At 43.1% G+C, this 26,863-nt stretch overlaps 3 protein-coding genes across 5 annotated transcripts in view; 2 read left to right on the forward strand and 1 right to left on the reverse strand.

Moving 5' to 3' along the window:
• The window catches only part of ash1 (histone-lysine N-methyltransferase ash1), a 102,766-nt gene extending 100,676 nt beyond the window's left edge, over positions 1-2,090 (forward strand). For both annotated transcript variants that reach the window (XM_050189917.3, XM_050189918.3), the window contains one exon: positions 171-2,090. In XM_050189917.3, coding sequence (XP_050045874.2) covers positions 171-272 — 102 coding nt within the window. In that variant the 3' untranslated portion in view covers positions 273-2,090. The remainder of the gene's footprint in view (positions 1-170) is intronic.
• Positions 2,091-2,666: 576 nt separating this feature from the next.
• LOC126542816 (uncharacterized) lies at positions 2,667-24,327 on the reverse strand. 2 transcript variants are annotated; one of them, XM_050189926.3, is made up of 9 exons: positions 23,165-24,327; positions 20,167-20,334; positions 17,247-17,414; positions 15,073-15,285; positions 7,350-7,491; positions 7,236-7,270; positions 6,015-6,131; positions 5,559-5,681; positions 2,667-5,303 (listed from the first exon to the last, which is right to left on the reverse strand). In XM_050189926.3, exons 1-9 carry the CDS (start codon positions 24,236-24,238, stop codon positions 5,148-5,150), a joined length of 2,196 nt encoding a protein of 731 aa, XP_050045883.2. In that variant the 5' UTR covers positions 24,239-24,327; the 3' UTR covers positions 2,667-5,147. The 2 variants fall into 2 exon arrangements, 1 of the variants encoding a protein (XP_050045883.2); XR_008614985.2 differs by lacking the exons at positions 2,667-5,303; positions 7,236-7,270 and having other exon boundaries at positions 5,591-5,681.
• A 313-nt stretch (positions 24,328-24,640) lies between these two features.
• The window catches only part of alpha-Catr (alpha-catenin related), a 192,611-nt gene continuing 190,388 nt past the window's right edge, over positions 24,641-26,863 (forward strand). Inside the window, exon 1 of the mRNA XM_055077414.2 lies at positions 24,641-24,854. Coding sequence (XP_054933389.1) covers positions 24,765-24,854 — 90 coding nt within the window. The 5' untranslated portion in view covers positions 24,641-24,764. The remainder of the gene's footprint in view (positions 24,855-26,863) is intronic.

The following is a 26,863-nucleotide window of genomic DNA, read 5'->3' on the forward strand; positions in this document are numbered from 1 at the left end:
CGACAAAATTCAGGGGTGCAATCATTACACGAGTGCGATCATTATGCGAGTAAATACGGTATATGTCACTGTACAGCTGGCATCCTGTTGCATTGCCAAGGGCATGCTGCCTATTGAGTACAGATCTGCTTGCGTTTTGCTGACCTAGTTAACTTTGCTGTTGCGTGCAGAGAGAAGTGAAGAAGGAGCGCCTGAACAAGGTGGTGCGTCGTCTGGTAGCATCTGCCGCAGCAGAGGAGGATACAGAACTGCCGCCATCATCCCAGCGGTAACTGCAGCAGGATTGGTGCTCACGTCACAGTGTGTGCTTGCAACGGTGCTGCCTGCACCGAAGCTGCCTCGTGAAGCAAAACTGAATGCTGAGCCTCCTGCAGTGTAGACGCACACATCCGTGTGCCACACTATTCGAGGTGTCCTCTGTGCCCCCCTCCCCTCAGAAACTGTAGAGGCAGGACCTCTGGAAGTGCACTGCAGGAAGTGTGTGTGTCTCCTCTTGTACAGCCATTGTTGTTCAGCGCTTCATGCATCCCACCTCGACGTTTGTATGCATCATGCGGCCCATCATGCATTTCATCAGAGAGCCACTGTTCGTCACCAGCTGTCCCCTGCCTTTCTTATTTTGCCAAATGTTGTCGACTTCCTGGAGCAGCAAATATGGATTGCTACGTTTCCTATTAGTAATTTTTTTTTTTGCACGCACCCTTTTGATTTATGCACTGCTGCACATTTGCCTATGCCTGCAATGTGCATGTCATAGCTGCCATAGAATTTTCTTGTTGCTTTTTTGTTCTCAAAAAGAAAGTACAAAACCGATGTAAAGTGAAGAGGACCTAATACTGGGCAGCTTCCAGCATTGTTTTACAGGTGAAGAGCCGCATCATTTTGGGAACTGCTTCTTTAGTCAGCTTGTGTAGCACAAATGTGTTCCCACATTTTACAAGATTGGGCTTGTCTGCAACCAGATTAGGGCAATAATGCTAAGTGATTTGTGCACTGTATTTGAGAGATGTGTGATACAGTGCTGCAACCACATTGCATTTTTAATGAGGTGATGGCACAAGCTTTCTTTTCTGCCACAATGAGTCTCGCTCTTTTAGGTTGTGGGTCGTTTGTTGTAGACCTGGCACTGGCCTTTCGTATAGGTTGGCTACATTATTGTCAATATTGATGGGCCGAGGCAGAGGTACCTCATGCAAAGCATTGAGGCCTACATGTCGAGGCTTCCGTTATTTATTTATATGTGACATGTCACTTTTGTTGGCTTGCATTGTTTTAGTACCTAGTGGTTGCACTTTACACATATCTCTTTCATTGTGCCTAGCTCTTCTGCACTCCCCTCTGCCTACCTTTTGTGTTGTACACACATCTTCAATTACCACATTTTGTTCCCCCTACTATAAAAATGAACTCTGTGGCACGAAGCTACAAAAAAAAAAAAAGAACACCAATACAGGTTTATCAGAAAGAAAGCATAGCAGTTAAATAATTTGTCCTGGTCTAGGGATAGAACCTCGGACCAACTCCTTTCCCGAGGTGGTCACTCTACCATCTGCGCTAATGAGGAGGCTAGCAGATCGTAGAACGAGGCCGAATTAATTGGAAACTCGAAGCGGAGGGACACCAATTTACTATGAGGGGGTAAATCTTGGTAAATATAAAGATCCACGTAGTTCATTTTGCACCTTTTTAATCAATTTTTCATGCTGCAATCGTTGTAGGAGAGGGCACTCATCACAGTTTTTTAAGATATTTCCTAATTGTGTTGCGCCATACCTTGGATTTTAGTTCTTGAGAATGTAAATGCCAGCCACTTCAAGTCATTGTATATAAATACTCAGTGATTTTAAAGAAAACAAATGGATTTCTGAAGTGTGTTTTGGTTATTTTATTGCTCTAATGGTATATTGCACCTTGAGTGCACAGTCTTGGGAATACACCATTTCCGTTCTTCATGTGGTTGCAAACCATTGTCTGTACATAACAGAAGCCTTTGCTCTGTTCACATTGACTGGATCAGCATGTTTCATCTTTTTTTTCCCTGGTGTTAAGCCATGTCTTCATGTATTAAACGTTATTTTTGACAAAAACCATTCATGTTTCAGTGTTTTGCTGCCTCTTGCTTAACCTTGAGCTGGCACCAGAACAAGCCAGGTAGTTGCAAACTTCTGCGTCCAACTATGCATACCTGCCAACTCTCACGGATTTTTCGTAATGTATACAAATTTGGACTCGTTTTACGGTTTTGCAAATGTTGCGTCAATATTTCTTAAAAATAAATTCTGTTCCTCAAAAAGCTTTTCTCGTCAGTCTACAAACCTGCCATTGGTAGTCTTACAATCATAAAAGGATACAAGATGGATAATTTGCTTCGAGCAAGATTATACAGATAAGTTCCCGAAATCGGCAACAGCAGTGTCACTGGAAAAGTCTGTGTGGTCTAGAAAATTTAGAGCTTATCAGTCTTTGCTGTTCGAAGTTTGCCGCTGCATGTAAAGCTAAGTCATCATTAATGAAGTGCATGTGGATACCACGAAAGATGTGTGCTCGGGACAAGATTCAAAAGGATGCTATCTCCCCTTTAGGTATTGTGTCCATGGACAAAATTTTACAGATTTAAAATTTTTCAGGCTGGCACGTGTGAACTACGAGAAAGGTGATTGCAAAGATTTTTTTTACAATTTGTACACTCGTTTATTTATGCAAGGCATAAATTAAACCTTTTGATATAAAACTCGGCTAGTTCAAATTCCATGAAAACAATGTGCATATCTTTTATATCACATATATATCGGCCATTATGAGTGAAAGATGCAATTACAGTAAAGTTTTAAAGGGACACTAAAAGCAAACATTGGGCCAATCTGTATTAATAAACAGTTAAACCTCGATATGGTAAATAGTTAAACCCAGTGCTTTTCATAATAGCGTCGTCCCACTGCAGGCGACACTATCAGCTGCGGGGGCGGAATGGATGCAAACGCACGGCCGGCTTTGCTTTGTACCGCCGATGCGAAGTTATCGTTCACACGGCATGAGACCGTATTTTTCATTGCTGGCTAAAGTTTAATTTTTTTTTCTTATTCAAATTTGCTTTTTCCAATCGGCCCATAATGCAGAAAAGTTTGCGGCCCCTCCCGTGTAATAAAAATTTGATATAACAAAGCAAATTGCCGATTTTATCGAATTCATTACACAGTTAAACCTCGATATAACAAAGTCGGTAAAATCGGCAATTTGCTTTGTTATATCGAAATTTCGTTCTATTGAAATTCAACCTTTTATGCAAACAAGTACAGTCACCGATCGATTTTTCTTACACGGAAAGGGGCCGCAGAATTTTCTGAATTATTGAGCAATCTAAAAAAGCTCATTTGAATTAAAAAATTTATTTGGATAAATTTAGGAGCCGGCGACGAATGATGTGGTTTCATGCCACGCACATTGATGATATCTTTTTGGTGGTACGAATTAAGCGAAGCCAGTGCACCCCGCCCCTATGGCCGATAGCGTCACCCACACCGGGACGACGCTATTGGGAAAAGTGCCCGCAGCGGAGAGCAAACGCTTTGCCTGCCTCGCTCCAGCGGGTCATCATAACTCTATATTCTGCAACCTCGAATACTAAACATGTGGTAAGACAGTTTAACATGGTGCCACACCGCCTTGGCATGCCCGCTCTTTGCACTCGCTGCATATTTTCTCTAAATAAGGGTGTGCAGCTGCGTATTCTCTCAGCCATGCACAGCCACGGCCGAGACTCGTGCCAACTTACACTCCACTCTGCCCCCACCCACCCCCTCGCGCGCGCTTGTGCTACCGTGAGCCCGCTCCCCTCCCCCTCTTTCCCTCTGCTCGTGTGGGAAGGCGGCACTCGTGAAGCCACCATCTTTCTTGTCCCACCCTCGCACCTAAAGCACACAGTGTGCGGGGCGCAATTTCCAGCTACACTTCGGTGGTCGCTCTTGTCGTGGGATTTGAGAGGTATGTTTGCAAACGGCCGCTTGTAATTCAATCATCTGACTATCTGCATCCACGGAAGTTTCCATTTATTGTCTCGGCATTCCTTTGCAACAGCAGTGAGATTATGTTATATTGAAATTGCATAAAAATGCACTTCGTTATATTGAGGTTCTAAATACATGATGTTCTATGGACAAGAGGTTATGAAAAGTTAAATACTTTGTTATATTGAGAATTTCGTTATACTGAATTACATTATATCGAGATTAAACTTCATTGAAGTTTAATTGTATTGCATTTCTAGCGACCCCACACTGTTAGTTCCAACCAAGTTGTGAATTATGACTGGAAAGGCAGCAGGATTTTTCCAGAATTAAAATTACCCACAGTGAATGCACTGTTCTGTGTAGCAGTACTAATAATCTCAAAGCTCGTGATCTGCCAAGAACTACTGCCTAGCTTGAATCAGAGACCTGCAGAAAGAGGGCACCATGCCTATGTTAACAGAGTGGCATGTAGAGGTAGCACTGGCAGGTTCTGAAGGAAACCCCAATAAAATTGGCACAACTGCATTTTGCTTCATGCTAAAATGCCATGTAACTAACTTTTCATTATTGGTGGCCGACTGTAACTTACAAGCTGGTACTGTATTTTCACAATGATGGCACCAATTCTATCCTGTATCATTTTGTCACGACAGTTACATTCTTGGCGAAAGTGATAACTTGGACGCTTAATAACAGCATACAGATAGGTGGGCAGGTAGGTTGGCAATCTGGTACACATCTGACCTAAGTTGGGTGCAAATTTAGTCAAGGCAGAGAAGGGACAATACAGGCAGGCACCCATGCTGTCCATTCTACTTGTCTTAAGTACCTTTCTATTTGTCCATTATATTTGCTTTAAGTGCCCCTTTATATCTAACGCAGAGCAACTTGTTTAGATATTAGTTACAACTGTCCATTAAAAGCAAGGACAAGTACCTTCAGTCAACACACAAAAATACATGGTGTAGGTGGTCTTCAAATCCATGCTCCAGTGGTAACGTCCTCTGGATAAACATGCAGATCTCAAAAGCTATTGCGGGAGCCGGAAACACATCATATATGTCGGATTTTGGACATCACTTATTGACACAATAGTTCTTGCCAGACTGTATCTTTTTGGCTATGAACAGGTCTGGTTCATTATGTAACTAAGCAGAACTTTGCGCACTGTTGCCGCAGCTCCTCAATCTTCTGCGGGCATAGTGATGGAAATGTGCTGCTAAGGGCTTCTTCAAAATGGTGCTGTTCTACACAAGGTGCATTAAATCCAAGTTCCCTCATGGCTTGCAGGCCAGCCTGAAAAGAAAAGCAAATTCAGGTTGCAAGGAAGAAACAAGGTTTAAAATGTAGGGGTGTGCAAACACTGAATAGTAGTTTTCACTGCTCCTTTCATTGCTCTGAAAAGCAGCTGACTATTCGGTTGGCGCAAGATATCTCCTACCCTGAACCAAAGTGCCTCTGGAATCGGTCCACTTGGATTTGGAGGATAAGAGCTAGCAATCATCCAAAGATGCCAATAGAATCTGGACTAAGTATGTGCTTTCCACTTACCATGTGACAAAGGTGTACAATGTCGGCTGCAGTGAAGTACTCAGTTCTTTTTGCAAGGGACATCAAGTTCACATCTCCTAGCGACATTTTTGCAGTGCAGACTTTCAGGATCTGTTCTCGAGCCTGCAGTAAAGCCACTGACATATTAGACACCTGGTTTTGTTCAATTTATGCAGCAAAATTTCGGTCTAATTTAAGCCTCTTTGAACTGAGGAACTGCCATTATGTTGCACAGCACATGGACAAGAGCAGGACAAGACTTAATATGCATATGCTGATTAATTTTAAAAAAGCAACTGTGATACATATTTATCAGCAAGACAACGTTTAAAATTACTGTGCAAACAAATGGCTGTCTGCTCCTGTGCAATAGCCCACTGTAGGAAGCAGCACTGCTCAATAACTTGAAAAAGTCCCTAGATGATTGCTAAACAAAAGCAACGTTTGTGCACTCACTTGAGCATCTGGTGGTGGAACATAGACAATTAAGTCAAATCGTCCAGGTCTCAGTAAAGCTTCATCAACTGCATCAGGATTGCATGTTGTAGCTACCAAGACGACGTTTAGCCATTCCTGCAAAGAACAAATAGTGCCTTCATTCGCTGTCATTGACCTGGCAGCATATCACGCATTGCATTTAGATAGACATGATAGTATTCTCAAAGTGCCTAGGTCTGTGCAGACAGCCAAAACTTAAATGTGATCACAGTACCATGTGGTAACTCGCAGGTCATGAGTGACCTACCCCACCCCCTTTCACCATATTCCTACCCTCACTCCTTGACAACTTTCTCACCACGTCCCCTACAATTCCTTTATATGGGAATGGCCCAGTTTCCCATTACACTGTCGCTGGGATCGGCCCGCTTTAGCTGGCAAGAAGCCAGCTTAGAAGACATGTCAAAACCTGGGGAGGAAGGAAAAGACAGCTTTGTTTACATAGAAGAATTGTACACTTGAAGGGATACATTTGTTTCAATGAGGGTATTAGGCACCATTTATCATTTGATGACGTAATTCTGTAGAGAGCAGCACTGGCCACCAGCACATCTTTAGGCATAGCACATATGGTTGAATAAGCTGAACTGCCATATATGTGTTGTTGTGCGCAGCTGGAGGCAGGCGAATGTCGCTCCACTTGCTCCCCCTCTACCACACAACACTCCTCTCACTTCTTCAAAGCACTTTCACCACATCCCCCTAATTCCCTACACCGGCCTCAGGATATTTCTCCCTGCACCCCTTTAGCCCAGTGATTCACTGGTTGAAAGATTAGATTGTTGCAAAAAAAAGCTAACGTTTGAAGGCAAATTCAGCTCAAGCTGCAAGTATAGCTAACTTGCATGCTGTAGTCAGCTGATCACTTGAACTGTGGTACACAGCAACTCACTTCTTACGTATGGATTAGCTATGTTTTTCTGTCAAGGCATAGCTGAAAGTTAGCACATTGGTGAAAGTCTGTGAGAGCTTGGCTGAAACCTGGTTTGTCAATTAAAAGCATTTTATGCCTGATAACTTTATTGGAACTTATTAATATATCTGGCCTATCCAGACATTAACACTGTTAGAAAATTAAAAATATAGCTGAAAAGAAAGAGTACTTGCTCAAATGCTGTACCACCCTGTATTGCACACCTGGAAACATGGAAACATGCTCTTCCCTCAAAGAAAACTCACCTGAACACATCCACTATTTTGAAGCACTCCAGCACCTGAAAGTAATGTATCAGCTTTTTAAGCTGCAAAGATTGATGAAGGCACAGAAGAAAGTTATGGTGAATTTCAACTAACCAATCCCATCAATCTCACACAATAGTGCAGAGAGAATGCGTTCTTGTGCCCCTGAATGCTCGCCAGATCTGCGGCCAACTAGAGTGTCCAAGTCATCCATGAAGATGGCGCTAGGTGCACGAAGCCTTGCTTGTCGAAAAACCTGCAAATTGCAGCAATGAGATTGATTCAAAATGATATAGTATCTTTCACTCTTAAGAATTTCACATCCTATAGCGTACACACAGACACATATCTAACATGACGCCATGTGCCAAAGATTTTTGCATTAGGAATGCCATGCGCGCATTATTATGTCCCCGATGGGAAAGCACTAATAACATAGCATTAAAGAATGACAGTGAATGATGACACTTATTGTTGTGAACGGTGATGCTTATTGTTGTAAAATTATTTTCTAAAGGTTGCAAAATATTTAGCAGTTGGCTGCTAAACAATGTAAAAAAATCCTGCCATTTTATGAATTTCAGAATGTGATGCTTTTGTTACATACACAATTTAGTGTCTTATTACACTGCAACGGAATTGCTAAGCTTTCTGGCCAGGACAAGCACTCTGTGCCGTAAACTTCAAAACTTATAAGATTGCGCATCCGACTAGGTCGTGGAACACATAATGAATATTCAGAACTTGCGTGAAGCCAACTATATGTTTTTTGTCATAATGGCTGTGAAGCTTTTGGGTTGACTGAAATTTTCTTATATGGTGAAACTTTTGCCAACATACATTTGGTAAACATAATTAATTATTGTCTATTTCATGTCCTTAATGGACGCTAAACAGAAACACTGAATCACTCTCAACCACTATGATTGTCTTTTCAACAAGCATGGCATATTCAAACATTTTGTGTTGCATTTGTGTGTTCTGCTTGAATCATTTTTTTGGTATTAATTGTCATAAAACACTTATAGTGCTGACATTTCATTAAATGATGCACTATCACATTTAGCTTATAAACATATTGACAATATATCTATTTATTTCGTGCGGCCTACCTGGGCATGTAGCACGGCTTTGCTGCTGGTGCGGATGGTATCCTTCGGATTCTCTGAGGGCACAAAGCAACGGTTTCGACTCTCCGTCCCATTCCGCTACTGCCGCTCAGCCCTTCGAAGCCCCACCTCCTACTTCCTGAACCTTCAATGCCCGTCGGCCTCCGCCTCCCCGTCGGTGTTCTCTGTGGCTGCTTACCCGTTGCCCTGAAGCTATCCGAGAGGAAAACTAAGGACCGCAGTTCCGGAGGCAAGAACTGCGATCTCAACGAACACCTTAAGACCTCATTTATTTCCTGCGAACGTCCTTGAAGTTTATGTAGAAGACATTGCCGTTCATGCGCTTGTAGACACGGGAGCAGCAATATCAGTGATTTCGGACCAGCTTCGTTTTACCCTTAGACAAGTCGCGACGCCATACTCTGCCATTTCATTACGTACAGCAGTGCTGCGCCGATTTAGCCCTTAGAGAAGTGTACCATGCGTGTTGTTATAAGCGGCGCTTTATGCAGATTGTGCCCGTGCTGAACTTGTGCTGTCGCTATTTGGCACCAATGATTTTGATTATACTGATGATGCTTCTCGTTGTGTGTTCGTCACCGCCGACACCGAGATTCCTCCATTCTCTGCTGCACTTGTACCCATTTCCTGCGTTGGGTTTTCCGACTCCACAGTTCTTTTCACGTCGTCTAAGCTTGTTGCTCGCCGTCATCCCTTCTTGCTTCCTTTTGCCCTTCTTGCCATTCGACAAGGTTTCAGTGCACTTTATGTATTGAACCTGTTTCCTTGCCCTGCTAGCCTGCTCTACAATGAGTGTCTTGGTTATGCCGACGAAATCTAACCAAGCTTCCCTTACGATGTGCCTAACGACCCGGCTTCTCCTCCGGTGGGTGCTCTGGCCCTTCAAGTTTCTCCTCCCACGCCGCCGTGTGACCCAACATTTTCCCAGTGTATTGATCCCAACCTCACTCCAGCGCAACACGCCCAGATCGTCAATCTCCTAGACCGCTTTCGCACGTCATTCAACCTACAACAATCTTGCTTAGGCCGTACTTCCAATGTTGTGCATCACATCAACACCGGCAACCATGCGCCTTTACGCCACAGGCCGTATTGTGTATCCGCCAGAGAGCGTAGCATCATCGCTGAGCAAGTTGGAGACATGCTCCAATGCGGCGTCATACAACCTTCGCACAGTCCCCGAGCTTCTCCTGTAGAGCTGGTAAAAAAGAAAGATGGCACAATTCGCTTTTGCGTGGACTACCAGCGACTCAATAAGATCACCCGCAAGGACGTTTATCCGCTACCCTGTACTGACGACGCGGTAGACTGCCTCCAAGGCGCCGAATTCTACTCATCTTTAGACTTATGATCCAGGTACTGGCAAGTGCCAGTGGCTGAGTCAGACCGTCCAAAAACGACCTTCATCCCACCTGACGGTTTATTTGAATTGACCGTGATGCCATTTTACCTGTGTAACGCGCCTGCAACATTTCAAAGAATGATGGACAACATCTTGCGCGGCCTCAAATGCAAGATATGCCTGAGTTATCTGGATGACATCATTATCTTTTCACCGGACTTTCCTTCCCCCTTACTTCGACTTGAACGCGTCCTCAAGTGCATCGCCGATGCTGGCCTCCAGCTTAACTTGAAGAAGTGTCGCTTCCCTGCCCGGCAGCTGGCCATCCTCGGCCATGTCGTGTCGAAAGAAGGTGACCTCCCTGATCTGGCGAAACTACAAGCTGTTGCCCAGTTTCCGCGACCAACGACCTTGAAAGAACTGCGCAGCTTCATTGGGTTAGCGTCATACTTCCGCCGTTTCATCCGCAATTTTGCCACCATAATAGCACCTTTAACACAGCTTCTTTGTGGTGGCCACAACCTTTCGACCAGATCACCAGATTGAGATGCCGCATTCACAAAGCTGCGTCGTTTCTTGACGTCACCACCAATCCTGCGCCATTTCGACCCAAGTGCTCCAACTGAAATACACACGGATGCCAGTAGCGTTGGCCTTGGTGCCGTTCTCACTTAGAGAATGGCTGGCTTTGAGGAGTAAGTCGTTGCCCTCGCCAGTCGTGCACTCACTAAACCTGAATCGAACTATTCTGTAACAGAAAAAGAATGCCTGGCTATAATTTGGGCCATAACCAAATACCGTTCGAATCTCTATGGCCGCCCATTTGACGTGATAACTGATCACCATTCGCTGTGCTGGCTGTCGTCCTTAAAAGAACCATTCGGTCGTCTTGCCCTTTGACTGCAGGAGTACGACATTCAAGTGCTGTATCGTTCTGGCCGAAAACACTCGGATGCTTATGCCTTGTCTCGTTCGCCACTAACAGACGAGGTTAGCTCCCCGAAGGCCTCATTGTCCGAGTCTTCCCTTGCTGCTACGGACATTCTTCTGGAGCAGAAGAAAGACCCATGGATTGTGTCTATGCTGCGTTTCTTGTCCACCCCATCGACACCCATTACCAATCGCGCATTACGTCGCCAAGCACATCACTTCTCCATTTGCGACGGGCTCTTGTACTGTCATAACTACCTCCCGGACCGCCGCAAATGGTTACTTGTCATCCCTCGGCATCTGCGTTCGGATATTTGTGCAGCATTCCACGACGATCTTCAGTGTGCGCATGCAGGTGTACTCAAGACATACGCGCGTCTACGCCTTCGTTACTACTGGCGGGGGATGTATCGATTCATCCGTCACTATGTCCGCTCCTGTCTCGTTTGCCAACGCCGTAAAGATCCCCCTCGTCGTTCAACCGCCCCATTGCAGCCTTTGCCTTGCCCAGCACGTGCTTTTGATTGAGTAGGCATCGACATTTATGGACCTCTGCCAACCACATCAGACGGCAATCGCTGGGTAACCGTGGCCATCGACCATCTTACGCGCTATGCGGAAACTTCCCCTTTGTCCAGCGCTTCTGCACATGACGTCGCCTGGTTCCTCCTGCGCCACATCATCCTTCGCCACGGAGCTCCCAGGGAATTACTCAGTGACAGAGGCTGCGTCTTCCTCTCCAACGTCATTGAGGCTCTCCTCAAAGAATGCCGCATCATTCATCGCACCACTACTGCGAATCATCCACAAACTAATGGCATGACCGAGCGCTTTAATCGCACTCTTGGTGACATGCTGGCCATGTACGTTGCATCCGACTAAGCCAAATGGGACCATGTTCTACCTTTTCTGAACTATGCTTACAACACCGCCACACAGACTACCACGGGATTTTCGCCCTTCTTTCTCCTGTATGGACGCAAACCTTTTTCTACAATGGATACTATCCTTCTGTACCGCCCTGACACCATGGAAACCACTACCTTATCTGAAGCTGCTGCACACGCAGAAGAGTGTCGCAAGCTTTCCCGTATATTTACGTCAGAAGACCAGCAATGCCAAAAGCACCATCGAGAAACTTCCCATGCTCCTGTATCCTATGCTCCTGGCTCGCTAGTGTGGCTTTGGGTTCCAGCCCCTACCCCTGGATTGTCATCGAAACTCGCGTCGAAGTACCAGGGCCCATATCGCGTGATCAACTAAACGTCTCCAGTCAATTATATCGTGGAACCCCTTGAGCTATCTTTGGATCATAGCCGTCAAGGACGCGAAATTGTGCATGTCCAGCGTCTCAAGCCCTACTATGATCCGCCTGTGCTGTCCTACCCGTAGGTCTCTGGGACGGCTTTCTTTTCCGCGGGGGAGATAACTGTACTGTAAAATAAGGAGCAGTGGGGCTGTGGCTATGAAAGAGACAACGACGACGGGAGAGAAAAACCTTGTTTCGGTGCTCGATCGGCCATACTACCTCTCGCTGCTCTATCGTTCTAGTCGCAAACGCTTACTGCCCAAAGAGCTTCGCGACAACTTACTTTATTTATACATAATGCAGCCTCAATGAGGCTATTGCAGGAGTGGGATGAACAGCAAACATACAAACATTTAAAAACAAGCTTGAGTGAATTCTTTCAGTGGTAGTGAATGAATGTTGACTGGTAATGAATTCCAGACTTCAATCGTTGATGGAAAAAAGCTGTATTCAAAGGAATCAGTGCGGGCAAGAAAAGTTGAAATATATAGAGCATGGTGACTCCTTGTAGATGAGGGATTAGAAAAAGTCAAATAGTTATCTAGAGAGGAGAGTTGAGGAGAATTGATTAACATGTGAAAGAATTTTAGGCATTCAAGTTTGTGACACTCTGCAAGAGGAGAGAGACCAAGTAGGGGAAGAGAGTTAGACAACGAAAAGCCCTTGTCATGTCTCCTACAAACAAAGCGCACTGCCTTTTTTTGCACTGACTCTAGTTTTTTGACGTTGCAGTGCCTGTATGGATTCCATACAACGCAGCCATATTCGAGGATGGGGCGAATGAGTGTTTTATATGTTAGAAGTTTAGTTTCTTGAGGAGCAAGATGCAGTGTACGATGCAAGTAACCTAGTATTTTAAGGGCCTTATTACAGGTGACATCAATGTTTTTTGACCATGACAAATCATGTGCTAGTAGGATACCTAAATATTTGAATTCAAACACTCTATTTAAAGTAATATTATTAAAGGCATAGGCAAAGAAGGAAGGGCATGAGCATCGTGTAAAGGCCATGGAGACAGTTTTGGAAAAGTTTATATTCATTTGCTGTGCTTTGGACCAGTTAAAGAAGAGGACAACACGATCAGTTGGAGATTTGATTGTATGATACAAAACGCAATCATCTGCAAAAAGGTGTATTTTAACTGAGGTGTGTAGGGGGAGATCATTAATATAAAGCAGGAATAAAAGCAGACCCATTACTAAGCCTTGGGGAACCCCTGATAAAACAGACATCAAGGGTCAGTTAGTAGAGTTGAAATGTACATATTGTGAGAGCTGGGAAAGAAAGTTCAATATCCAGCCTACCAAGGATGCATTTTTTAGTATAGCATATAGCTTGTGCATAAGTTTGGGGTGTGAGACCGTGTCGAAGGCCTTTGCAAAGTCTATAAAAATAACATCAATCTGGTCACCTATGTCTAAAGAGCTGCTGATTTTGTGAACGAATTGTGTCAGTTGTGTTATAGTGCTGAGGTCACATCTAAAACCATGCTGGAAAGTACATAAAATTCCATTAACTCTTGTCATCTAGCTGTGCTGCAGGCCTTCACATTTCTGCTCTTGCATTGCTATGTTGGTATAAAGTTGTTTATAGCATTCACGAACAAAGCAATTTCATCAGCCCCTGCCGTAGCTATCATAATACGAATTCAAGTAATGGCCACAACTCAGTTTATAATTATATGTATTTTCTGAGCTAACATGGCTGCATAACTGATGTTTGAACTTTAACTAAAATATGCAGTTATTACAATGAAGACTAAATACTACTAAAACATGCAAATTTTTTAACAATCATAAGTTTTATTGAATAGTTCTGAAATTCTGTTTGTAAAACAGATTGACTTCATACTGTGTTCTTGTCATTCACAGCACACACTTTACACTCAATAACAAGTCAATCACACATTGAAAAAGTGAGAGTGAGGACACAAGTGGATTGAAATATTTTACGAGCTGAGGGAGGATCACAAACATTTAAGAAAAATAATGTAATGGGTGAACAGGACAGCTGGTCAATTTTTCTGTCCTACGGTGATTGTGAAAGCATGAGTTTAAACATGGGCGTGTAAGAAAGAAACGAGAAAAGAGGGCAAAATACACTTCTCTTTGCAGCAAAACATAGCGCTTATATTCCTTCCTATCTAGGCACAATGTATTGCAAAGTGTGTGTGTTTTTTTTGTTTTTTTTTACAGCTTGCATTATGGTGTCACTTTGCATGTCATTAAAACTGTCCTCTTTTCTTTTATGCCCTGATTGAATCATTTCTTTTTTTGCTATGTCTACTATGCCTGAAATGGCTATCCACATCATTTAAACCTTGGTACTAACTTTAGCTTTTCTTCGCCAGGCATTTAGAAGCCGGGTAGCTTTGGTACTGGCCTTGCATAGCACAAGAATACTACTACAACTACTTCTGACATTTTGCAGCTCTGTCTTGAGGATTTCCAGCATCAGGGAAACAGAATTCAAAGTGATGTCACGTGGCTGCCCTTGGGGAATGTCTTATAGACACGCCTGCACATCCAGTGGCATGTCTGTGTGAACAGCACAGTGCATGATGTCTCCCACCACACATGTGATTAATATCAAATTTTCACATATTCTTGGATTGCAGTGCGAAGTGACACACACACAGACTAGGAGAAGACAGGACGAGCGCTGTAGACAGGATGAGCGCTACCTCGTCATGTCTTCTTCTAGTCTGTGTGTGTGTCACTTCGCGCTACAATCCAAGAATGTGTTACTGTACCTACTTGCCCAACTTTCTATCCTTTTGCAAATTTTCATAATTACACACTGTTCTGGAGTCTACTGTGCATCACCACATTGAGGCAAACTATTATTTGTAGGCATGTGTGGCATCAGCATTTGAAAGAAATGCAATTAAGTTAAATCCTTAGGATGACCTGGCGACAAAATTTTATATCGACATGAGGAGAACACAGCTAGGAGGACAGGGCATACATGAGCACAGTTTGTTGCCATTCGTATTGCACCATGTATGCTTATGTTACATTAAGCTGTACTGAGTTGGCCCTAATGTATAACCTGCAGTAAAAAGCTGTGAATCTATGTCATTCTTTCTTCAAGCATGGCTAAATGGGCAAAAATCCAACTTACCGCAGACACAACTTTTTCAGAATCCCCAACGAAAGGAGAGTAGACATCAGCTGCTCCCAAGGAAAAGAGTGTGAAGCCTGGACAGCTACTGGCTGCTGCAAGAGCGATGGCAGTCTTGCCACATCCATGAGGTCCTACTAACAGTACACCTCTTGGCTGGGACACTCCAAGCCGCCCAAAGGCTGCTGGATTCAGCAGAGGACCCTCCAGAGCCTGCACACAATAGTAATCTGACATCACAGGTGTAATACATAAGACTGCATTTATTGCAGTATGAAATGTAGAAAGCTATGTCTGCTGCATACAGAAAGTTATGGAATGGTGCCAACGATTTTGCACACTGTTTCTAATCACACTCTTTGCAGTTCCCTTCAGCACGGTAGAAACTGCATGCACTTGCAGCCAATAAGGAAGGCATTTATGCTTGTGGTGTCGACTGCATGCCATAATGAAATAAAAATTAATAGGACGAACTATTTTGCAATTTCTACTAATGAATCTTCTAGACATCGCCATAGCATGTATATTCCCCCTCCTGTAACCCGTAATGACACATTTAAATATAGCTTCTTTCCCAGAACGATAAAAGAGTGGAACATGCTTCCCGATTTCGTAGTTCAGTCTGCCTCTTTTAATAATTTTCTGAGTAATTTGCATGCCATTATTTATTCCGAGAGCGCGGTGTGTTAATTATCTGGCTTTGTGAATCATCTGATTTTATGATTTTATTATCTGTGTATTTTCTTCTTATTTTACATGCCTCGAGGGATATTGATTGGTTTTCTGCTTGCCCTATTACAATGTATATGCAGTGCAATTTCTTTTTTGTACGTTGCATTCAGATGTATTGTACGCCCTGCCTGAATCAGATGTGTTGACGTTGCTTGTTTTATTTTTTTTCTCCACTCCTGTAATGGCCCTAAAGAAAGGGCTGACAGTATCAAGAAAGAAAGAAAGAAAGAAAGAAAGAAAGAAAGAAAGAAAGAAAGAAAGAACAGTGTTTTATTCATGACACCCACAAATTGATAGATTAGGAAACTGTAACCACAATGGTACCAGCCCTAAGCTATTATAAGTGAAATGGTTGTTCTAATAAGGATAAATGCACTACACTAAAATTATTAACAAATGGTTGCCAGAAACCAATAGAATCTACTCATAAGAGTGGGCTATTCCTGCTAATATTGTGTTACCATGGTAATGTTTCCTAATATGCCATGACATGCTCAAATTCAAGCTTCAAATTTTTTTAAAGAAGATCTATACCATTCCTTGGTAGAGATGACATAATGTAAAGCCAAACACTCTTGTACTGCTCATCTGTTGTTGGGAATGCAACATAAAATGTAGAAAAAGCAGCAAATTCATGGAGATGTGGTCAAGGACACTGCCATATTTCACTCTTAATTGTAATTTTTAATTCCTTAGAGCGTCTACAAAGTGGCATTACATAAAGGTATTACAGAAGGGCATTACATGTTAGGTGCAGATATCAGCATTGTAGCCATGTGTAGCTTCTAAAACACCATATATGTTTTCTGAACATTATATTACCCCTTCCTCTTCTTCATCTGTATATATTCATCATCATGGCCAGTATCATCGGCTTCAGTGCGCGACCTGCTAAATAAACAGTCGAGGCTTTTGAGCTAAAGGCCATAATTTTTTTAAAGTCAGAGCCAGAGCTAAGGTGTTAGCTTAGATTCAAGGATGTGGTTCAAGGAGTCAATATGTAAGGACGGTGTTCTAGAATTGTATGCATAATTAGCAAAAGCACTGATGCTACTTTCAACAATTACTTTGAAGATCATAGCTGTCACTACACCAATTAGCTGGATAAGAAAGTAGATTGGTCACACCAACTGCATAATGCTAGGTGGCGAACTGGATAGTGGGCATACAAGAAAACATCCCTTCTAAACTCAGTTCAAGACTTTTGCAAGGTGGCTTCTCTGAAAAGTGATTTTAGTGTTCACAAACCTTTCAAATACTTTCAAATATTGAGCAACAATTCTTTTTTGTACCATTTGGATATCTGCTGACGTCAGCATCTTGACATAACAATTTGGAGCCGAACATGTATTGCACTAAAATTCGATTTATCACAAAATGGAGTCCGCATGTCAAAGATGTCAAAGTCCTAACAAAGCACTGAAACGGTCGCCAGTACTTACAGTTTGAAGTTTCTTTCTTATGTATCCAATTCCCCCAAGTTGTTTCCAAGAAAATCGAGGGACTACTTCAACTGCAAACTCAAGACGACTATTTAAGTTGGACTGAACTGTTTGAAGAGCCACTTGGAAGTCTTCGCTTGTAACAAGTGCCTCATTGTCACTTGAAGGCTGTACCAAGACAGAAAATATGCATGCAAAGTAGCATGAACTTTGATGTCAGGAGTAGTTACATACTTTTAGGATATAACAAAATACAATTTTTAAATGTGCATCTCTCAAAACAGAATTCAATAATATAAAAAGTGAAGTGACAAAAGATATCCTAAACCTTGTGAACAGAGCAATACCATGATTTCTAAAATGGTCAACTAATTAAGGAACAAGGAAAAAATTAAGAAAAGTTACGCTTGTTGTTTACTGAAGTTAAAGGACACTAAAGGTAAACATAATGTCTAGCCACAGTGACAGATCATCCTCCTGAAAATCTATCAGAATTTGTTTTGTACCACGAGATGACTCAATCACTCAGAAAATTGGAACTAATTATAGCCTGTTTCTCTCGATTTATAGAGCACTGACACAAAAATTTGGGTGTTTCACATTTTTATTGTCTTATTAAGCAGTTACTGATTCCATACTCACGATATGAAGCCTTATTTCTTAATTTCATTAGAAATAATTATGCTGCTTTTAATGCGACCAGCTCAAAACATGCGCCAAGTGCAGCGTGGCTTTGGCTGTGAGGCAGGCAGTAGGTGACACTGCGGCTAATGGTCATGGTCGTGGCATGGTACCGCAAATCACTGATGTATCACAGTCCTCCAGTCAGCCTGGTGTAGTGAAAGCAGGCTACATTACAACGGTGCCACCGAAAACTGATAACACATTGAACTATTTTTTTTTTTTTTTTGCACAGCCAAATCAGCCCTTCCGATCTGCTTCACTCTGCGCTTTTCATTTGACACGGCCTAAACATATTAGATTAGATGGTCCTGTGTCGTTACTTTTCTGGGAATATAAAGCACCCCTCTTAACCTTCTCTCCTAGTATTCCCAATAAGATGGGGCCGCTTTGGCAGTGAACAAGGCTCAGTGAGAGCTTTAGCAGCAGGATCATGGTCAGCAAGTCTAGTTCTCAAGTATGTCGCAATGTAGCGTGCACCTCCTACAGTAGGCTGACAGGTGTATTCATCGGTGGCTTGCGATGTGGGGTAGGCGACACTGTGCTAGGCACATATTTTCAGGAGCTGGTTTTCACTAGCTCTCCCAAAACACAGGTGCTTTTTCACGGCTCCTCGGTGCACGGCGCGTGCGCATAGTTAATAAACGCGTGCTAGGCCTCGTTAGCAGTCTCGTATATGAGACATGCAAGGCGGGCGAAACGAGGGTTCAAATCGCCACACCAACGCCACAAACGGCTCTGAATAGCTGCCAGTATGCTTATCAGGCGTCTAGGTGTTCCTATTGTGGCCGGAGGCGGCGCGCGCGCGCCTGTATAATTAAGGAATGCGCAGCTATGTCCCATGCCAGTGGCCCCTTCCATTCTCGGTATGCTTCAGAGCATAGCACGGCTGTATTGCGGCGAAGCTGACAAGTTTGAATTATCTGGTGAAGGTCAATTTGTAGATCGAAATAACGAAGGTTCGGGCCCATTGGCACCGGCAGGGACCATCGAGGGATCGAATTACCCAAAAATTGGAATTTACCGGAGTAGAATTAACGGAAGTTTACTCTACTTAACCCATCTTCAAAATTACCCTGCACTTACATAGCTCCTACAAGAATGGCCTTGGTGGCTTTAAGGCTGTTATGTCATGCGACAGTCATTCCTCTTTATATTGTGACAGATGCTGTGGGCACATAGTCTAGAAGAATAGAAATTTGAACGAATGGATGAGCACCCACAGTGGCAGAACAGTACAAAAGAAATAGATGCAGCTAAGGAAAGGCCAGTTGTGTGTTTTGTCATTTCCCTTGTAGTTGTGTTGATTCTTTATTACTACACAGGCTAAGTGTCAAAAAAATAAATTATGGGGCTTTACGTGCCAAAACCACTTCCTGATTATGAAGCACGCCGCAGTGGAGGACTCCGGAAATTTCGACCACTTGGGATTCTTTAACGTGCACCTAAATCTAAGTACACGGGTGTTCTCGCATTTCGCCCCCATCGAAATGCGGCCGCCGTGGCCGGGATTCGATCCCGCGACCTCGTGCTCAGCAGCCTAAAACCATAGCGACTGAGAAACCACGGCGGGTAGGCTAAGTGTTAAACCGGGCAACATGTTCATACATATTCAGCAAAGAGGAATATGTTGAAATTGACTAACCATGCATATGACTCACCCCTTGCATGACTGTAAATGATTTTTTTTACGAGTACATTACTTTAATGATATTTGGAAGTGGCTTAACATTAACGAAAAATTGGATCTGCAAACAATGATTGTCACCGATCTTGTGTGCCTTTCTTTTCTTTAACAATCTGTGCTCGCTACATTCCTGCCAGGAATGCTATGCCACACTCGCTGATGTGCAGATGCCGCTTATGACCTCAAAGCACTGGTCACGTAAATATATAAATTTAAAAAATGCACAAAATATAGTTAACGATTATTCTTTGGGGACGAGATCAGACCCAAAGGGGGCAAATTTTTCTTAATGTAACAATACTCATTCAATGCTTGGGTTTCATAAAAGCTGAAGCCTACAAATTATTCTGAAACCCGAGACTGAACCAAAAAGGGCAAATAATTAGTTCGGAATCAAAAGCCAATTAGAGTATCCAAAAAGAAAAAGAAATGTGGAGCTACATGAATGTTTCCTCTTTGTGTGCTATCAGCCTCACTACGCTGCATGTCATTTTTAATTATAGTTTTCTCATACTAGACTAGAGTAACAACACAGTTTTCAGATGTACTTACAGTTCGCTTCATGGCAGCCATCAGAGACTCTCGAAGAAGAGTCATCATGTCTCCAAGGATAAAGCCAGCTGTTGGCAGCACAAGATGGCTCAAGTCAAAGCCTAATTGGTTTCCAACTGTCCTCATTACATCAGTTCTCTCTTGAGTTGACAAAGCACCAATCAACAACTGAAAGATAATAAGTTCAAAGCAATTATGCACAGACCAAGGGGCAAAAACGAACAGCATTTTGCACTGCTGTCCTGCATTCTATTCATCTTTTTAACCGCATGACTAGAACTCCTTGATCACCATGCTTCAGCTATGCTTTGGTGGCAACGATTAGTGCTAAGGATGATATGACAGTTTGGTTTAGACACATTTCATTAGTGCTGTGAGCTTTAGAAATGATTAATAACTACCGTATTTGCACGGTTCTAACACACACCTTTTTTGAATAAAAAGTGTGCTGAAGTTTGCATGAGCCTTAGAATCATCACTAATGCTACTCAAAATCGCAAACGAAACCAATTCTTACTAAAAAAGAAAACTTCAATGCAAGGTAGCTAGCTACACTGTCATCAAACGGATGTTTTTTTCTTTATGCCTTGGTTTGCGGTCGCCATTTCCCAGTTTGCTGTATGTGTGGCCCTTCTAATGTATTAGATGGAACTGAAGATGACTTACTGTGGTCGGTAGACAGCGAAAAGGAGGTGTCATCATACTACGAGAGCAACTAGCCGCTAAGATTCAGCAGACTGTGCATCTGTGTGCCTTTGTATGTTCCATAACAGTGTTTCAACTCGGTATGTGTCGGCTCAGGTTTCATTACTTCATGTGCGCTGTAGAATCGGCACCAAGTCATTTTTTTAAATATTTGGGCAGTAATATAACAGCATGGTAAAATCATGCAAATACGGTATCTACAGGGGCTATGTTGTATGGAGAAAGTTACCCCTCCATTCAAGCTAACCCCACTAATGTGCTACTCTCTGGCATTGAGCCATCCATAGTGAGCACAAACCAAATGTGTCAAAGGGCACAGAATGTTTCAGAAAAATCACCACCATGTGTTCTGGGTCACTTCCAACACTACACTAGAAAGTGTTTAGTAAGTCCAACCTCAATATCATGAACATGAGTATAAAAGCTATCAGATATAATGAAGAAAATTAATATGTTTCTCACTGATATCAGCATGTAAAAAACATGTTCTTAACGAATATCACAAATAAGCAAGGTGTTTTCATGTCAGATGCCACTTTGTTATTTGGATAGAGCTTTTCTGATGGAAATCAACAAAATAGTTACACTAGAAATGAATGAAGATATTTGCCAAAGATGGCCCTACCAGTCCCTGGTAAACATGTATTAGAATGTGCATGCATGTTCTAACATCACCTCTGACATTAAAAGAACTGCCTCTTTAGGCTGCCCAGTTCAGTTGTCATTTCCCTGCAATGTGTCTTGCTTACTTAAAATTATTTATGTGCTTATATATGTAAACTGTAATACATAATGCAGGAGGTGCAGAGAAATGTAAAACTGATCTTTTAACCTGGCCAGTCCTTTAAATGGGTCCTGAAACTCTTTTTGAACAAAAACATTGCCAATCTTTTGTAGAGGCTACTGTGAACATGTGAGCCAAATATTAATGCACTGCCTGCAACAGGGAATTTGCAGTATCATATCAAACAGTGAAAAATCGCTTGCCCTTGCTTCCACAATGCTGTCACATTGAAAGCAGCTCCCTGACCAACGTTATTGGCTGATCTTGTGATCAAAAGAGCGTTCTCAGTGATAATTGCTAATTTTGAGATAAATAAATGTAATAATTAACTACAAATAAAAGTAATGTCTGTCTCCTCGAGTAATCCAGCTCAATAAGTAGATTTGTGTTTTTATGCCGCAGGTGAATAAAAAAAAAATTCTATTAGCATCAAAATAAGACACCCAGTATACTGGAGCCCTTCTTGGGCCCTTTATAACGTAAAGCATGATTCCAAGGTACATTGCACTCAAGAATCAAGGACAGTACTGAAACAAAATGCGAGCTGCAGAAAGACCCATGATGCAATCATAAAATTTTGTAGGAGATGTAAGCGCCTTCTTATTCTCCAAAACTTCTCCACAGGCCCGTGAACTTTACCTTTTTCAATGGCCTCCAGTGATGCCTTGAGGATGGCAAGTTACACAATGGGCTAGTAGTATCCGTCACTAACTAGTGACAAAAAGAAGTCACATTTATGTGGCTTGTTGCAGAAAAACAAGAAATATTTTACTGTGGCATGAATATATGTCCCACTTTGATAGAATACTGCCATTCCAATTTTTGCCAACAGCCACTGAATGACAAGTTTTATAATGATAATTGAAATTGGTGCTTAAGTTTTATTGGGCATAGTAACATCCAGAAAGATTTTGTAACTTCAATTTTTTATGCATGGGTGTGGTCGAGCAATATTGCTAAAGGAGTTGTAGAAGTATGCTCGAAAGGTAAGTACCCACTGTGTATATCTAAAATTGTCTACTGTCTAGTAGTGTTTTATTGCATGGTCAGCTAACTGAGATAAGTAGCATTTTGGGAATTTTCTTTTTCTGGCAATCTGAATGGTTTCTTTGCAAATGTGAATTTAACCCACCGTGGTGGCTCAGTGGTTATGAAATTCTGCTTATGAGCTGAGGTCACAGGTTCGACTGGCAGCCGCATTCCAATGAGGGCAGATTGCAAAAGCCTTTACTTAGTGCGCTTTGGGTGTATATAAAACTACCCCAAGTGGACCTCCAACAGCATCTCTTATAGTCCCTGTTTTGCTTAGAACGGTAAATCCTGTCAATCAATCAAGTGCAAATTTCATGTTTCCTGGTACAGTATGTCACTGCAGGCGGCAAAGACTACCTCAACCAAGTGGAATCAAAGCGATTTAAAGCTGCTGCACCAGCATGTTTCACCTTCTCATACCACATGTCACACCACCGTACACATTATAATTAAACGTTGCCAAGGAAAACAAATCACCTCCTTGTCAAAGCGTCCCGGCCGCCGCATGGCCGGGTCGATGTTATTCGGACGTGTCGTCGTGGCGACAACGAAAACGCGCCTCCTATCTTCCATGCCATCCATAAGGGTGAGCAATTGTGTGACCAGCCTGTTGGTATGGTGCGATGAAGTTGAACCTCTCCTGACGCACAGGAGGTCCACGTCCTCTATTAGCACGATGCACGGCAGTACTTCGCTGAGCGTCGCAGCTTCCAAAAAGATGGATCGAAGCAGCGCTTCGCTTTCTCCAGGAGCCGAACGACATAGCTCTGGACCTTTGACGGTCAACAAGTGAGCGCCGCACTTCCGAGCCACATGCCGAACGACGCTAGTCTTACCAGTGCTCGGAGGTCCCGTTAGGAGAATTCCTCGGTGGAGTCGCAACCCGACCGCCTCGAGGGTCTTGGGATATATATGTGGAAACATGCACAACTTCCCAAGTAGTGCCGTCGGTTCTCGCAGCGTCTGCTCCCAGATGTCTGAGAATAGCATGCGATTGATCACATCCGAATTGTAGGTGACCCGTGCAATGGTTAGTTTAGTGTTACTAGTCATTCTGCAAGCGTCAGCCGATGGCGAGACTTGGTCGAGGACGATCGCATGCACCGCACATAATCGCGAGAGGGGTCGATTAGAAGGGCAGACAAATGTCGACCCGCTTTTCACGTAATATTTCCTTAAAATTCGGGACAACCAATGGGAAAATCTTTCACTACGGATGCCATGCCACTTGATGAAGTCATGAGCAGACTGAAGCACGATCGTGACAACAGCGCTGTCGGCAGGCTGGCTTTTGCCGAGGAGTTCCACATGGACAGTGTTGTCTGTAGTAACGCTGCTATTAATTGGAAGTTCCACTGTTCTGTCGACGTAGACAACGTCACTTGTGTAACGATGCGGGTATACGACGCACAAGTATGCTTTTCCAAGCACAGACACTCTGGCGAGCGACCGCGGCATACAGTTTTTCGAAAGTAAGTGTGCAACGGGAACCTCACAGATCTGCGATCCTGTGAGACGATCTTCACTGCCACCGTACGTTAATATCATCATTTCTTCATTACATGCAACCGCGTAGTAACTCACGGCTACGGAAGAAGGGCGTGCGGCCAGCGCGGCTAGCAAACGTAAACACTAGCACGTGCTAGGCTGTCGCTCAGTGCTGCCAACATTTTTCATTTTTCGCCCATGTAGAAGACCACCACACAATATTTATGTATGATGCGTTTAGTGATGAATTAAAGCTATTGCTACAACAAATAACAGTTTATTAAGCTTTTGTCGAGATGGGTGAACCCATAGGGGAAGTATCTATAGGTAAACCGCAAGCAGCTGACCTCATCTGAACCAAGAAAAACATTCTTTTAATGTCATGACAACGTTACATAACAACATGCTTAATAACTAACAAAAGTGAAGAAGGAAAATCACGTTTTATTTCTACTGAGAAGCACAGTTATTTTTACTATTTAAAAAAATAAAGCAATGTTTTTATTATTTTTTATTTTTCCTTGACGTGTGCGATTACAGCGCCACAGCAATCTACCCGAGCGCTGCCCTGGCGTCTGTTTTCGCCAAAATGGCTGCGGCCTGTTGTGGGTCGGACTCTTGGAATTTGGACATCAAAATCAAGTCCATCGAAAAGACCATCGCCCCCTTGGTGCAACAGGTGAGACTCGCCGGGCGAATTTCTTTTGAAGAGCTGCCTTTGCACTGTTCTTATTCGTGCTACGGATGGGGCGGGGGTGGAAACCTGCTCAGATCGCTGCTCGCGTGCCTGGACGAGCGCGTTTTCGTCTGCTATTGATGCTAGGACGCAGACGATTCGCTTCGCACCGAACGCCGGCACATCGGGCGCGCTGGCTGTTTGCTCGCAGAGCAATGATTCGCGCGATTCGCTGCGGATTCAAATGACTGATTTGTACGGCGCGAATGTATTACTCCGGTAAACCATTAAAAAAGAAGCTTAACGCTCCGCATGCTTAGAGCGATTCCTGGGAACACCGGCTTTGGGGTTCAGCGCTTGACCTTTCCACCGAAGCGAGCGATTGCAATCAGCACATGGAAATAGCGGAAAACAGGGTGGTTATTTGTCGGTTTTACGTTAAAGGTTGGCCAGCTCGAGCATTTAATTTTTGTTTACACTGGCACTCTACTCCGAGCCGACTGAAACAAGAGCGGTTACCGTATGGCCGCCGTGCTTTTAACTTATGGCTGCTCCGAAAGAAGATGTATCTTGTTTTTCAGCGGTTTAGTTTGACAGTTTCTATTGTCTCTACGAGTGGCAAGATGAAATAAAAATCACCCGCGTTTGTCCTGGGGAACAGTTCAAACAGCTTTTGATATAATCGGAGACGCCTTGAAAATCGGTAAACCTTGCACATGTCGGTTTAAATAAAATTTAAGAAATGGTTTAAGTGCACTTTTTTAAAATTAATTTCGGGGCGAGGTAAGGAACGGAAAATCTTGCGTACTCCTTGAACTGTCCACAATATAAAGAATGAAAACTGGAAGCGTTGGTGGTCCAAGCAGTGGTCACAATAATCTTTAAAGGTGGAGCTGGCGGCCGAAGAAATATCGAAGAAAAATTTTCCATTGGTGGCAATGGAAAAGAAACCTGTTATGAGTAACTACCCCATAGGTAAAAACGAAATCAGGAAAGAAACAATTTATGATAACTCAAAGGGAAGCTCTTTACTTTTCTAAGGGAGCTCGGGATGCTTTAGAAAGTGTAGTTATAAAGTGAGGTACACCAAGGAAAGAGAAATATGTGCTTGCTGCTGTAAAGCTAGGGAAATGATGGAACATGTTTTATTAGAATGTGAAGATATCTGCGCAGCTATCGGTTTTGGCTCAGCTGGCCTCCTTGAAGCCCTTGGGTTCAGGGATAGCAGGGGGAAAGTAAACATGTCCGCAGTAGAGATTAGTAAAAGGTGATTGGAGATGTGGTGGCAAAAAGGTATGTGGAGACCACAAACAACGGAGGTGTACAAAAACAAAGTTTCCTATAAGGGTTCAGAAAGTTCGATGCTGAGAATTCTTTGTGTGCTAATTAAAAAAAAAAAAAGACAAGAGCCTAGGTGGTGGCGCAACCCACCGCCCCAGTTTCAAAGGGGACGCTCACAGCATCCATTCATCCTTACCACAATGAGCATAATTTTATAATGGTGTTGTTGAACGTGAAGCTTTAATGAGGCTACAGCGACAGAGCACAAGGACGCGCAATCAAGCCTTTATATCAGGGACTGGACTCTCGCGTATGGAAGGCAAAATGATCATTCGTTGCCCTTGTGGCGTCGCTGCCTGCTAGCCGTCCTTTCTCTTTCTGTCTTTCTTTCTTTCTTTCATTTTTCTTTCTTTCTTTCTTTCTTTCTGTTCATTAGCTGAACGTATAATAAATTACAATTGTCATGGAGAACAACGTAGAATAAAATACCAACTCCTTAGGGATATTAAATAATGCCAGCACTTTTGCGCGTTTGCCTTCCTCACGCAAATCCTTGATTGTTTATTTTTCTGCCGTTTTTAATGATTCGGTAGCCATGGTCGGGGCAATTAAACCTGCCGTGGTTGCTTAGTGGCTATGGTGTTCAGCAGCTAAGCACGAGGTCGCGGGATCGAATCCCGGCCACGGCGGTCGCATTTCGACGGGGACGAAATGCGACAACACCCGTGCAC

The sequence above is a fragment of the Dermacentor andersoni genome, chromosome 2 (genome assembly GCF_023375885.2).
Source record: "Dermacentor andersoni chromosome 2, qqDerAnde1_hic_scaffold, whole genome shotgun sequence".
NCBI lineage: Eukaryota > Metazoa > Arthropoda > Arachnida > Ixodida > Ixodidae > Dermacentor > Dermacentor andersoni.

Excerpts from the sequence above, each read along its gene's own strand:
- LOC126542816 (XM_050189926.3), bottom strand. The coding sequence starts at position 24,238 with ATGATGATATTAACGTACGGTGGCAGTGAAGATCGTCTCACAGGATCG. Across the intron at positions 5,682-6,014 it reads TTCCACCACCAGATGCTCAA|GCTCGAGAACAGATCCTGAA; the intron begins GTGAGTGCACAA and ends GCTTTACTGCAG. Across the intron at positions 5,304-5,558 it reads TTGTACACCTTTGTCACATG|GCTGGCCTGCAAGCCATGAG; the intron begins GTAAGTGGAAAG and ends TTTTCTTTTCAG.